The sequence below is a fragment of the Manduca sexta genome, chromosome 14 (genome assembly GCF_014839805.1).
Source record: "Manduca sexta isolate Smith_Timp_Sample1 chromosome 14, JHU_Msex_v1.0, whole genome shotgun sequence".
NCBI lineage: Eukaryota > Metazoa > Arthropoda > Insecta > Lepidoptera > Sphingidae > Manduca > Manduca sexta.
The window spans coordinates 7,154,063-7,168,655 of NC_051128.1; the positions used below are offsets into that span (position 1 = coordinate 7,154,063).

General features: G+C 32.2%; 3 protein-coding genes across 5 annotated transcripts in view; 2 read left to right on the plus strand and 1 right to left on the minus strand.

Annotated features, from left to right (window-relative positions):
- LOC115456137 (transducin beta-like protein 2) overlaps positions 1-7,318 on the minus strand; it is a 77,102-nt gene extending 69,784 nt beyond the window's left edge. The window contains exon 1 of one of the 2 annotated variants that reach the window (XM_030185051.2): positions 7,038-7,316. In XM_030185051.2, the coding sequence (XP_030040911.1) occupies positions 7,038-7,188 (151 nt within the window). In that variant the 5' untranslated portion in view covers positions 7,189-7,316. Of the gene's footprint in view, positions 1-7,037 lie in introns of both variants that reach the window. The other variant, XM_030185050.2, reaches the window with a different exon arrangement.
- A 794-nt stretch (positions 7,319-8,112) lies between these two features.
- On the plus strand, positions 8,113-14,239 carry LOC115456151 (coiled-coil-helix-coiled-coil-helix domain-containing protein 10, mitochondrial). Of its 2 annotated transcripts, XM_030185074.2 has the most exons (5): positions 8,113-8,338; positions 12,464-12,552; positions 13,135-13,279; positions 13,879-14,095; positions 14,174-14,239. In XM_030185074.2, the coding sequence occupies exons 2-5, from the start codon at positions 12,515-12,517 to the stop codon at positions 14,182-14,184; spliced, it is 411 nt and encodes a 136-aa protein (XP_030040934.1). In that variant the 5' UTR covers positions 8,113-8,338; positions 12,464-12,514; the 3' UTR covers positions 14,185-14,239. The 2 variants fall into 2 exon arrangements, with proteins under 2 accessions (XP_030040934.1, XP_030040935.1); XM_030185075.2 differs by lacking the exon at positions 12,464-12,552 and having other exon boundaries at positions 8,114-8,338.
- Positions 9,987-12,099, plus strand: LOC115456150 (coiled-coil-helix-coiled-coil-helix domain-containing protein 10, mitochondrial). Its single transcript, XM_030185073.2, has 3 exons — positions 9,987-10,166; positions 10,241-10,379; positions 11,625-12,099. Exons 1-3 carry the CDS (start codon positions 10,117-10,119, stop codon positions 11,868-11,870), a joined length of 435 nt encoding a protein of 144 aa, XP_030040933.1. The 5' UTR covers positions 9,987-10,116; the 3' UTR covers positions 11,871-12,099.
- Positions 14,240-14,593: the final 354 nt, after the last annotated feature.

Genomic DNA, 14,593 nt, shown 5'->3' on the forward strand with positions numbered 1-14,593 from the left:
TAACATGTCGTAATTTGCCGGTTTGTGAAGTACTTTTTGCTAATTAAATCATATTCTTTGCCGTTAAAACGAGCAATAATAAATATTAATACAATACAATTATGAAGAGCTGCATTTTCCATTCAAAGAATTCCCGTAAAACTATTTTACTAAAAATAGGCGCAGTCGAATATATTCATAATGGATTATGTTTATGCGTAGCTTATAATTATTTGAAATCAACTAATCCGTAGATTTATTTTATCGAAAAAATCCAAATGTAGATAATATTATGTATCCAGCTGCAATAATTAATGATCATTATGTCAAAACGTTTATCGAATAATTTGATGCATTAATGCCCTTCTATTGCTAATTGCGTGTCGTAAAATGAATGTGTATTAACATGCAATTAATGTTGTTAATGTGTTTGTTAAATATAATAGACAGAAACGGTTTTTTTTTACAGTTACACGAGCATACGCTGACCGCATTACTTGTAATGATGCGACCGGCACAGCGAGTACCAATAGACAATCTCTCGGTGTTTAATCGATGCCCATACAAATACGTGCTCTATCTAATATGATTGCATTCGATATTGTTCTGTGGTTTCTCGAAGTTTCTATTGTTTTTCGGTACGATAACACAACGTGCTGTATCATTTTTTTTTTGTTAACGTTGTTTGAGACGTTATCTTCTCTTACATAATAAATCTGTAACCACGCTCTGTACTTTTATCTCTACAGATATATTTGATTGTTGTTAGATATAACGCAATTTATTTTTTATTAACCATGAGGAAAAAATTGGATTAAGTATGTGCTTAGACGTCATGAGACTATTTCGTATTTAAGATAAGAACTATATTACTATCTTCTCAAATTTTACGGATGTAAAATTTCTTTATCTCCAGGATAAGTATTACTATCCATATCATGTTGATATTTAAAATCAATGTAATTATCACACTGCCATATTACAGTCAAAATATTAAAACTTGACATTGAAAATTCCGTTTAGAAATTAATCTTAATTGAATTAAAATAATTGCGGTTAGTCAGAGTTTAATTTTAAGCTACAAATAATATTTTTACGGTATTTTAATGAGACATTACGCAATATTTTCTCAAAAATAATTAAAGCGAATATTTTACAGAAATGAGCCCAGTAAACCCTGGACACTAGTTCCCTGTATATCCAATCAGAACATAGACGTCAACATAAATCAATAATAATAAAACCGCTTGATCACACACACATGTTCAAAATAGCAAAGGTATTTGAACTATCGCGTCTGGGTTGACAGAGTTCAAATCGAAATAAAATTAGTTGAAAGATTTATAACTAGATGTCGCTTTTGTACTTACTCTTATTTCAGTACATTGTTCTCTCGAAAGATCAAATTGAATCATCTAGTTTTTAGAACATTTGATCATCATGACAGATCCAATTTCGAGAAAATATTCTCAATATTAGATAAAATGATATAAGTGAGAAATAGAACGCAGCCCGACGTTTACAATCCGAGAAAAACAACTCAAGGCTATGTGCATCACATGCTAGACGAGGATAAATAATGCTTTTCAACACAACTACGTTATGGCGCAGATTTACAAAATCTGAACAAAGCTCCGAATTTACACAAAACATCGGTTATCGTGTTCTTAAACGCAGAAAAATCTGTCTCATTATCATTTATTTTTTATTCATATAATATATCTCGCGTTCATAACTAAACGCTTACTAACTGAACATCAGCTCAACATCGTTCAACCCCTAACTTGCTGGTCATGAAAATCTAAATTGAATAAAATATTTTATGAGTTTCTATCTAATCTATGAACAACTTAGTTGTTAATTTTTATTATTGATCTGAATTTCCAATCGTATTGTGTAATTTTACAACGGAACATCTGTCGAAGACACCGTTAAAATTATGGGAACTGGGGATAAATGCAGAAGAATCAACGGATGAGTGTTTTTTATTATTCTGCGTGTGAAACTTTTGACAGGGGCCTGCTATATTAATGATCAACCCGTTCCGTGCATTGCCGTTACGTTATTCGAATAACTATGCGAGAAAAATGAATCACTATTACTCATAGGCATTCCGATGATCCAAACTCATGAGCTAATCTAAGGAGAACTAAAAGTTACTATACTAGAGTTGATTCCTTATGTTTACGGGAATGTTGGACATCGAATTAAAACTAGTTTATGAATTGTGTCGCAGTTTTTTGTATTTTATTTTTCTCCCAACCTTTCGAAGACTGCTACCTTTATGGTCATAGGGCAGACTTATTTCTACCGACATTGTATATATTATTTGATAGAACATATATATTAAATCAAACGAAGAAAAGACAGTTGAGAGAGATATTTTTATAAAATTATTTCGTTACGTATAATTCTTTTAAGAAGTTCCTACTCTTCTATTTTTATTGGCAAATAAACGCTTCAGCTACCAAATCATACAGAATTAAAAGAGTTCGATTATTATCAGTCTATAATTTGAATATTCAGTTATATACGAGGTGAGAACTTTTGGAACCTTATTTATATCTCAATCTTGTATTTATTTAGACATAAAATAATTAAATAATAAAAACATAAAAAGGTCGCAGTGCATAGGGCCATGATCCTATGTTAAGGACAGTTTTCGAGGTTGCCTACAAATGACCAGTACACATCTCTTGACTTAATAATATGAAGTAGCTTTATGTAAACAATAAAATATAATTTAGTTATATATAATAAAATATTAAATTGAATATCACTTGATATTCGGTTTTTCTATTCAGTATCAACTCGGAGTCTGGAATTAGTGCCTGATATAGCAGCTCCCCTAACACATCACGGACGGAATGCACATGACGGAAAGTGGGTGCACCAGTTGTGCCTCTGCCTACCCCTTCGAGGATTAGAGGCGCGAGTGTGTGTGTAAAATATTTAATAAGCAAAGATATGTTACCTATTAATACCAAAAGCAAACGTAGGGGAAAATATGGTCACAATATTGAAGTTATCGGTTATCTAAATTAATATTTATATATATTTATAGAATATAATAAAACAATAAACATAACACAAATAAATATTTTAGTGTAGTGTAACTAAATTTTGAATCCAACTTTTGATTGAAATATTCGATACAAAAGAGCTATTAATGTTTCTTCAATTAGCAACATAAGTTATTTAATTCAAATCGAATTGCATAAATAAACTTTGTTATGTTGATGTATTGTTAGGTACTTTACTATTATTCATCATTAACACTGTCCATACGGGAACTGATACGACCTCCTGCGTCATTTTCGTATCAACGTCCCCGGGAGGTCAAATGGATAAAACACTTCAATACGTTTGATAAAAACATGCAAACAAAAAAATTATGAAAGCAAACATGTGTAAGTAAAAGTCAAATCAATAAATGCTGTAAATTTTGTATCTCGAAAGTGCGGAGCAGGTTACATAAGTTTATTGGCTACATCTCGAGAGAAAGTGAGCTGGTCTGTACGAAGCGTGGACTGAAGCAAAGTTTAACTGCGTTATAAAAACTTTATAGCTATAAAACGCTTTTAATAACATAAAAATATAGCATTTATAATTTGTCCATAGCCATAATAATAATCTAGCTAACTTAGTTTGTGTTATGTTTACATATTGCGTTTCAGATCGACTTAGATTATACAAAGGGAATTAAGGCTTAAGTCTTTTCTCACTAAAGATAATGGACTTTATGGTATTTAACTTAAGGAGGATCGTAAACGTTACACATATCACGTTATAAAACAACTGCATCGCATAGGTATACCTCTTTTTTAACGTTACGAATTGAAGCCATGCCGAAGCGATGTTTGTGGTTTAACAAAATCTATTACCAGGACAAGGATAGGCTTGCACTCAAATTATATTAAAGGCAAAACCAATAATAAATTTTAACGGTAAATTGCGTTTATATCGTCGCCTTTTAATTGCTTCAAATAATCACTAAGATAAACAAATTTCACGCAGCAATTCATATTTTCCTTTTAAGGACTGTCTTGTGCATTAAATACGTATTTAAAACCATTAAAATGCATCGTTAGATCTGAGATAAATTAAATAGTGAATCTATTCTATAAGTTATTAGATCTTTGTGAGATAAAAATTTTCTGTTTACAGTGTAAGCGAAATCAATATAAAAATAAAATATTTAAGACACAGAAATATATATTATATTCGACATTTTTCAATTAACGTACATAGTCAAATAAGCAAAAAAGTTAATAAAGATTATTTAATAAATATCTAGTTTCCGTGAATTCTTAAGATAAAAATTAATTTCAGGAGTGGATTTTAAAACTTTTTATACAGGAATATTTATGATGAAATATTACAAAAACAAAATATTACTGTAACTTTAGGAATTATTTTATTCACCACATGTGTACACCACTGGTGTAACACCGATTAGTAAATTTAATAATCTTTATAAAAAGCTTATGGACGGCACACCGGTATGCGGATCTCCTCACGAAATTTTCCTTAACAGAGGAAGCGACGATAATTAACAATGAATGGACACGTAACATCAAAAACTCAGAATTACGTGGCTCGAGCCTTGAGGTTGTTTTGAACTTGTAACCTCCATCGATCAACTCTCAAGACTATCGTTGTTTCGCCATTTCACACTCGTTAGAAAGTTAGAAAGAAATGTACTAATTAATCGAGAGTTTTTATAAATCGAAGTCAGATTGTAAATGCATAAAGCATAGCAAATCATAATAAACTCGGAATGTTTACGATACTTTTAATTTTTTTTCCTTTTCTCAAATGAGTTCACAAAGGGTTTAATATCTTTCGCAAGACATAAGTCATAGGGTCGTGATTACCACATAGGGTGAGGGTGTGACGAGGTTTTGCTATTTGATAAGTTATTCGTCTTGCCCTTCTGTAGTAAGTTGTTGTCTTCGCGTATTTCGTGGCATATCCATCATTACTTTTTGTAGTAGTAGAAGGTCAAGCAAGTGAATCATCTAATAGTGGTCATCTTATTGGCACGCTTCGCGTTGTAGCCGTGTGACCGCGGGAACGTCGCTGCTGTTTTGGACCTATGACAATCTGACAGGTCTGGTCACAACTGTATTTTTATTTCTCTCAGTATTGTACTTGAATCGGTCTCACTTTATTATCTCATAATTATTTAGATACTAATACATAATTCATAAATTAACGACCGACGTTTTATTTGAGTATACCAAGTAACTCAAATAAAACCAAATCAATTTACCATACTGATTAATGCCACCAAGAAATTATTTTAATGGATACTAAAAATTCATGATGGTCCAAAACATACTTGTACAGGGTATATTACCATAATAATATATAACTTCCATCAATTGATTTATAAGTCAATGAATCATAATATAAATATGCTATCCACACAATGGTGGGGCTGTATAATGTTTATAACACCATATGTCATAGAAAAATATTTGTTCAGTTGTATAGGCATGACAGTACATACAAATGTAGTCTTTGCATGGTGTTATTAGCCTTTGACATTCATAACAATAAAGTTAATATAACTTGAAGTTCATTATGTATTATCACATAACCTTTTATCTTATATAAGTAAATAGTCAAACAGATGGCTTGGTTAAGGGTGGGCATCTGTTTATAAAAAACAATAATTTATTAAATAGAATTACTAAAAAGTATTTGATATCCATGTCACTTGTTATCCAAAAACACAATCTGATTCATAACTCAGAGCATAATAATACCTGGAAGCAAATGTAGAAAAAAGCAGTAGTATGGCTAAAGGGAATATTGACTACAAGCAAGCAACCAATGATAAATATTTATTACAGTTTTTATTATAATTGTGATTTCTTAAATACATAAGAAAATATACTATGGATTGCTTTTTATTTCAAAGAATAAGTATGTGTTAAAAATATATTTACATAATTATAATTTTTAGTTGTTCAATGGCTTTATTTAACATAAATATTCTTTATTGAATATAGACATGTAAATGAAGCATAGCATATATTAAGATTAGATGAAAAAATATTTTTCAAATTATGAGTTCTAGTAAGAAAGTTTAAAAACTTAATAGGCATTATTTTTTATTTTGAATTATTTTAAATGTGCTTTCCACTTTCCAGAATTTCTTCTGGGAGTTAAGAATTATATGACCAACTAAAAAAGCCTCTTATTGTTGACTTCAGGTAATATATTTATATACAGATATTTCCAATGGTATATGCATGGCAATATTCTTAAAAAAAATAAAATAAACATATGATCAGCCAGAATAAATGAATTTATACATAAATAAAAAATTTAAAGGTGGTTAGTTTTGAATTTTTAGTTAATAACAATGTACTTAGATGACAAAAAATATTGAACATGTTTTGTATATTTTATTCCTAGTAAGAATTTCTTCACTATATGTATATAGTAAAAAAAATAATAAAAAAATGTGAAGGCTATGTAATAAGTTCTTCTGCAAAATGAATTTTGGGTTTATGTACTCAAAATAATAATAAAAAGTTATTATATCATAATTACATACTACTTACAAACATGAAGCCCAACACGTGTTCAATGCTGAGTTAATTGAGTTGTACAAAAAATATATAATGTTTGTTCAATTAAATTCCTTTGAATAATTCTAAATAAGAACTCATTCTAAATTAGAATATGATATACAGTGCCTACAGTAGATAGATACATTTTAAAAAAAGCAAGTAGGTAGTATAATAAGTTTGAAAAAGCTATGCAGGGATTAAAACTTTATATGCTAAGTTAGTCTAGAAATTGATCGACTGAATAAATCTTAACATGAGAATATCCAAAGTGTGTCAGCTGCATTCTTAGCCTCTTCGGATACAGTTATAGCATCCGCTCACAAAACCGCAAGAGATTTCAATGAGAACCCACACGTGGGTTCATTAACTTATATACCCTATAAACATCTAATATAATACATGTAGTATTAATGCCCCCGAAGTTTAGCAATTATGTTACTTTCGACTTAAACGTATAATATATAAACTTACCTAAATCGGTCTCCTTCTCATGTGTTTGCGCTTCCTTTTTCTCGCTTCCAAAGATGGTCTTATACAAAAAGTGTAATATTACACATGATAGAATCGTAATCCCCGCCAATATGAATGTATTGGTATTTTGACCGGCTTGAACGTCGCCCATTTTCACTCAAAATTCTTCACGAAATCTTAAATTGTCACAGAAATTACAATCACGACAGTTGCGATCACGCGGTCACACCACCACAATAACTAACCACAGATAAATGACTGATCCGATTGAATGAGGCGCGATACCGCCGCAGGCCGCGCCGTCGCTGTCATAGTGACGTGCAACACTAGTTCTCGTTCAATATTTATTACTAGTACATTTAGTTCTTGCTCGTTCATTTCTATGAGCAGTTTACTAGCGTTCCCATTTAGTACCTACACTCGTTAAATTGTACTAGCACAATAATCCAATACCTACCTGACGGTACGAGCGTTTACAAATAGACCACGATAGCGTCCACCAGCCGTAGCTAGTCTGGTCGGGTTGTGAAGTTAGGAGTATTATACTTTTATAATACTCTTTACTCGTAGTATAGTTGCTACTGGCAACTAGAACTGTTATTCCTCTCTTACTTTATAAAATATTATTTTGATTTAAAAATTGTATTCCATGGATATATATTGTATTCTATGAAATACTATAATTAATATTATACTTTAACTTATTATTTATTATTATTTATTCTCTACAAAGCTTCCACAATAAATAATTTAACACGGGTCATATCGCAAAAATCTATCTCCTATATATTTTGTTAACACTTCATGGTCAAAGCTGTATACGCCTTTAATAGGCTTACATATTTGAAATTGTACAATGTTTCACAATATAACCTATATGTTATGCTGTTGGTGTACCAAAATAAATAAATGAGTATTTTGTATAAAAGTCCGTCTATTTCTATCGCTGCGGAACAAATCGGTGGAGTGAGACACTGAGATGGCAACTTTGTTGTGGACCTCCCCCGGCTTGTTATAATGGACGCTAATCCTTATAATATAAATTCCATTAGAGAAACCAAGAAGACTGATGCAATTATTATTTGACCTCTTTGAAAAAAATGTTGTAATAAAAAATATGTCAATCGTGACAAATAAAATTTTAAATACAAAATTTATTCGGAAATTTAATACCTGTATATTACTTTGGATTTAAAAATTTTATTGAATTGATTGATTATTATTTTGGGAAAAATATAATAAAAATTATGTGGTATAAACTATAACAATAGCATGTCACGCAGCCGCAGCAGAAGTGGAAGGTAATAATTTAAAATATTATCTTATTTTAATATTTACATTGTCATGTAAGCCATAGAGAAAGTAATATATTACAGTTTAAACATATATGGGCACATTATTAATCTACGCGTGTATGTCGATTCTTATTAAAACCTAAGCACAAGTTTAGGGTTATTTTACAGTAGTGTGACCCATTTTGGTTGTTTTTTTAGAACTCTCTTCTTCACATAACCCATTATGCTATTATGGCTAATATCGACTAGATAACAAAACAAATAAATTCACATTGAATAAATGTATCTACTATGAAAATGTATTCATAGAAAAACGCTGTGCGTGCTTAGTTCAACACCGGGTGTGTAGATATTACAATATAACAGGAAATGTTCAAAAACGGTTTGTTATTTGACAAAAATTTTAACTAAGATAATTTATATATTTTTTTACTTACTCTTTATATCTATATATATTTGTTTATGTATACGTATATACATATTTGCATAGAACTCCTAAAAAAGAGCTTACTGAGTTTAATCCTTTAATTTAGAGACCTTCGTTATTGAGATTTTCGTAATTTTATTTTACAATTACACTTAAGGCGATACCTCAAGGTCCATTTTCATACATTTTGTTTCGGCTTTAATCTGGGTAACTAAACAAGTATTGGCAAGTAAAGAATTTAAATTCACGTCTAGTTAGTGATTAGTTCTCGCAGTTGAAGAAAAACGTAAAAATAATTAATAATCATGGATATTTCGGCCTTTAAAATTTAATATGACGAAATTTTAAAGGCAGAAATATCCATGATTATTAATTATTTTTACATTTTTCTTTCAACTGCGAGAACTAATCACTGACTAGACGTGAATTTAAATTCTTTACTTGCCAATACTTGTTTAGTTACCCAGATTAAAGCCGAAACAAAATGTATGAAAATGGACCTTGAGGTATCGCCTTAAACGCTTTCGGAATGTAAATGTTGCCTTTTTTTCATTTTTATTTTTATTATGGCAATCGTACATTATAATTTAATTTAAAGTTAGGAATAGAATTTTGTCTCCAAAAATCATGATTATTTATTTTCCCTTTATATTCGCGAATGACAATAATTAATAGCTACTTATGTCCACAAAAAACAAAATAGATAATTACTCATTCCGCCTCTTCTAACGAATCAATGAAATACTTTTTTGGTTACCTACTCTGCTAACATTAATCTTTTTTTATTTTTCTTATAAATGGAGGAATGTAATTTTTTTTTTCATAATGATTCTAAGCTCTACATTATTGCCACTTTATTATCCAGTAAGTTTGAAGTTGGTTCGAATTCGTTCGACTTTTAAAGAACCAGCGCCCATACAAAAAGCGGACATGTAATATGATGAACTCAAGTCTCAAGTAGACGTTGGGCTTTAGACAACATTGACAGTAAAATTTAGCATACATATTTTTGTGTACAGCTATGTATTATGTTAATTAAAGAAATGATACTTTACTTTTAGGTTTGAATAGATTGTTTTACGCGTTATAATTTTACCTTAGAAAATAGGATTCCCGCAGAAAATTTCGTGAATCATGAATGCATAATTTTATATTTTAATGTTGGTGCTACCGTATGTCTTTTCCTTTTCATATTCATTTGTCTAGACAGAGATAGTGATAGCCATTCTAAATTTAAAATTTCTAGAAGCAGTCAAAGTGACATATAAAATTCAGACGTGAGAAGACTGTCAGTTTCATTTTGTGCGTTCTAAGGTGATAAACGGATTTTCGTGAATAAACAAGTGATAAAATAATAATGCCTCGACGAGGACGATCAGCTAGCCCTCCGCCGGCACCTCAGCGAAGGTAAGTTGTAATGTAACTTGATTATTTAATAATAATTAATGATGTGGAGATAACCTGTAAAATGTATGTTTTAGAGCTGCTCCACCGCCGAGCAATGTGCCTGCACGTGCCCCTCCGTCGGCGCCTGCTCCGATGGCTGCCCAGCCTCAGCAACCATCCTTATTCGGTCAAATGGCCGCTACAGCTGGAGGAGTAGCTGTAGGGTCTGCTGTGGTGCGTATGTTGTTACGCAACGAAACCGCGTAAACTAATTTGACCTTTGCTTTTTACATCCAATTTGTATGGGAATGCCTTTATTTTATATTTACCACTAAACATGATGATTTTTAGTTGTAAAGTTTTTGACTTTTTGCCAGTGTAAATCACATGGTTTGTGACGTTATCATGACGCAACGACTAACAATTTGTTTTCGCTCTGTATAACATTCTTTGTTCCTTAGTTTTTAGCATCTTTATTCTAGCACTTTCTATGATAATTATCGTGTATTAGTTTCAAAAAATAACCTTTAATATCATAATACTTATAATGGTAAAATGTTTAGATAACCCATGTCACTGATTTTGTTTACATGTGCATTATCATACTCCAAATGAGTTATAAATCCTATCTTGGTGGTGTTTATGAGGAAAAATTTTGAAGCAACAACTGATCCTTAACATGTTGCATCATTTTATCTATATCCATCAATTCAGCTATTTGTAAATAAAAAAAAATATTTATAATTACATTATGTCCGTAATATATGATTGATGTATATAATAATTTATGATGAAACAAGTAACTAATAAGTAATTAAAGAAATAAAAAAAAAGAAACAGAATGACCTTTAAATATCCACAAAGCAAAATTTCACTGATTTACTTATTTTACTATTTTTTAGGGGCTCAGAGCCCTTTGTTAATATGCCTTTCTACTATTGGATGGCTAACTATTACACAGACTTATAATAAGTTTTACTTGAATAAGTTTTAAATATTTACTGTTGGTAAAAATTAGGAAAGACAATAATTTCTTTTTATTAAATACATGTCAGATTTAAATTAATAGTGTCTCCTTTTTTATTTTTAGGTTTTGTAAATTTTGCTATAAAAGACATTATGTGATGTATTATATAAATTAGTTTTTGTTAAAATATATAACATAGAACCTTGTAATATTGAGCCATTAAAATGTTAGCTCTAATATAAAATGAAAAAAGTAATATGACCCATACATATCCTAGCGAGAAACTTGTTGCTAGAATATGTCATTCCCATACATTTTTTGTTTTTTTCTATAAGGGTTTTCAATTGTCGAAAGACATTGTCTAATGCCACTGAAGTACATTATGCTTACAGTTTGAGCTATTGCTTCACATGACGAAATTGGGTACCTATGATTCACACATCACACTTCCTTTTACTGTGTCACTGTTATAAAAATTGGGCTACAGGCCAATAAATTTATTTCTACTACAGGGTCATGTGGCTGGCAGCGCGCTAACAGGAATGTTCAGTGGAGGAAGCAGCAGCGAACCGGCACAGCAACAGCAAGCCCCTCCTGCAGCTCAGACCTACAACCAGTACCAGGGACAACAGCCTCAAGGACCATGCGCTTGGGAGATCAAACAATTCTTGGAGTGTGCGCAACAACAGCACGACTTGTCCCTCTGTGAGGGCTTCAATGAGGCTCTACGCCAATGCAAAGTCAACAACCACATCTAAATCTTTTAGTTCCATTGAAGGTGCCATAAAGTTAAATTATGCTGTATAATCTTCAGAAATCATTCACATTTTTGTGCAAGAAATGTGTTTATACAATGTCATCATTAAAATCTTATATCATATTCAAAACATTTTACCTAGACCTCAGAATGGAGCACCTTCCTAGTAGATACTATTATTGACGGGGAATTGTTTCCAACTTTGTATTTAATTTTATTTTTCTAGAAAATTTTAGTAATATTTATATATTAAGTTACGGAAATTATAGCTAGAATCTATAGTTCCAATTTATCCATTGTTACGTAATTTTAGTGACAAAATATACATACCATAAAACCCAAATGTTGTTTTATTTCTATATTTATTCCCAATGTTAGGTAGGCCTGAAGTTTACTACAAGTGTTCGCCTTGAAATGTCCATCTGACCTCACACCTGTTTGTAAGAACAGAAGCTGTAACGGCTATCATTTCGCTGGGCAAAACGATTGAATATACGTAGTTAAAAAAGCTCGTAATGTACTTGCTATATGAATCTTACAATGCTAGTTATTAAGTCAATGACTGAATACAATTGGGTGTTACATTTGTTCTAGGCCTAATGCCAACTCGATTTGAAGCCAGAACCAAAATATAATATACAAAAAATGTGTAGTCGGTGTGGAAGCAGCAGCCCACCACAAAGGTGTCTGCTATATTACAGTTAATTTAAATAAGTACAATAATGAATCATAAGTAACATAACTTTTCAATAATCAGTACGTAGAAATATAAAATTAAAATAAACTCAGACTTTTACCCACGAGACACCTTACGGGCTTTAGGGGCACTTGGGCTCAGGGAGGCGCCACAGGCCACATAAATGAATCTTAAACATTTATCTGTTTAAAATGCACTACAACAGTTTTTATAAAAGAGTGCATGAGTATTTGCTCCTTTACTTTGGTAGAAAGGTAAAATCAGACAAGGCGCGTCCTATACATATTGCCTGTGCTTTTTCGAAACTAATTGCACTACTATTCTTCACCATGCATGTCATTAGTAGCCATCTACTGGATTCTACTGGCATACATCTAATTAAACAGCGCAACCGTCCATCTAGTACTGCGTAGTAGGTACCTACTTAAGTAATTACTTACGCTGACTTCTCTTTTAAGCATTTTGGCATTAAAAATATGTCGACGGAACAAACTTATTATAATATCTAATTTAAGTACCAAAATGGGATTGACTGCAACGGCTATCTACTGCCTATTATCATTTTCAGTGGAAGCCCCCGGACAGGATATTCGCGTAGGAACCAGCATGCCCCGGCGCACCCGGCCACTGTGATAGTGACTCCAGTGCCGCGCCGCTCCGTTTTCAGAGATGCTGCTGCGGTGGCTGGAGGAGTAACCGTTGGGACGACTGTGGTAGGTATATAAAACTATTTATAAGTACTTTATATTTTTCAAAAGACGGCGTGAAAACAAAGTCAAATCTATTTTAGTGACAAGCTTCAAAAGTTGTGTTAAACCGACCGATTTGTGTAGGATAAGGCTAGGTGGGTAAAGCAAATAGAAAACAAATCATAAGATAGCTATTAGGAATTTTAATCTGTAGAAGACTGGTATCTTCACTCGATTTCATAATCATGTTCGTAGTCAGCTTTTGTAAGAAGATTAGTAGATAGCATATGAGCAAATCTACTCTTATCACTCGTGCATTTAAAACCGCACCTTACTGATGATTTATTGTGTCTGAGACAGAGGCGGCCTTTGGGGGAGCCGAACCGGGCAACCGCCCGGGGCCTCACGCTTACAGAGGCCTCGCGCGGTGCCTCGCAGGACCTTTTTTTACGTTATTACCGACGTAACTGTTAAAACAAGGAAACGTTTTTTTACTCTACCCGGGGCCTCGTGTCCGTTTCTTTTTGCTTTCGCCTGGGGTTCGCGTCGTTTAGGGCCGCCACTGGTCTGAGACCTATCTCTTGCCTCTCTTGCCTACCTAAGTCGTATAATATGAATTTCAGGGCCATTTAGCTGGAGAGGCTATATCAAGTTTGTTTAGCGGGCGGCGTGGAGAAGAGGTAGTGCAAGCATTGCCTCGTAATTACGACCCTAACGCCGAACCCTCAGGTCCTTGCGCGTACGAGATCTCACAGTTTCTGCAGTGTGCCACCAGCCACGATAACTTGCAGGAGTGCCAAGCCTTCAATGATGCACTCAGAGAATGCAAAAAGCGTAATAGTACGTAAACAAATGCAAAAAAAAACTGATTTATTTAAAATTTGTGTAATTTATTATCATACATTTGTTTTGTTTCAGGGCTGCCATGACTATAACGGTTTAAAATTTCTTATGACAAAATAAAAATAATCTAACACAAAGACGTCTTTGTTTGATTTACTGTGTACAATAAATTATCTTGTAGTTAATCAATCTCCACAATCTTTTAAGCTTCCTGATACATATATGATAAGCCATTTATCTTATCCCAATGTTTATGTGTCCAAATATAATTTGATATATTTGGACACAAGTGATCTGTATTGATCAAATTGCAAATTGGACACCTAGATATTTACTCAACCAGTTTAAAAAATCTTTCTCGGAATAAAATTCCCCAGCATGCATTTTTCCAGAAATATAGATGCATTGGTCTATTTGTATGTCAAATTTAATTTAGGCATCGATTTATTAGATTCCTTCTCACAAACATCACCAAAAACTTTTGCGTTTATATTC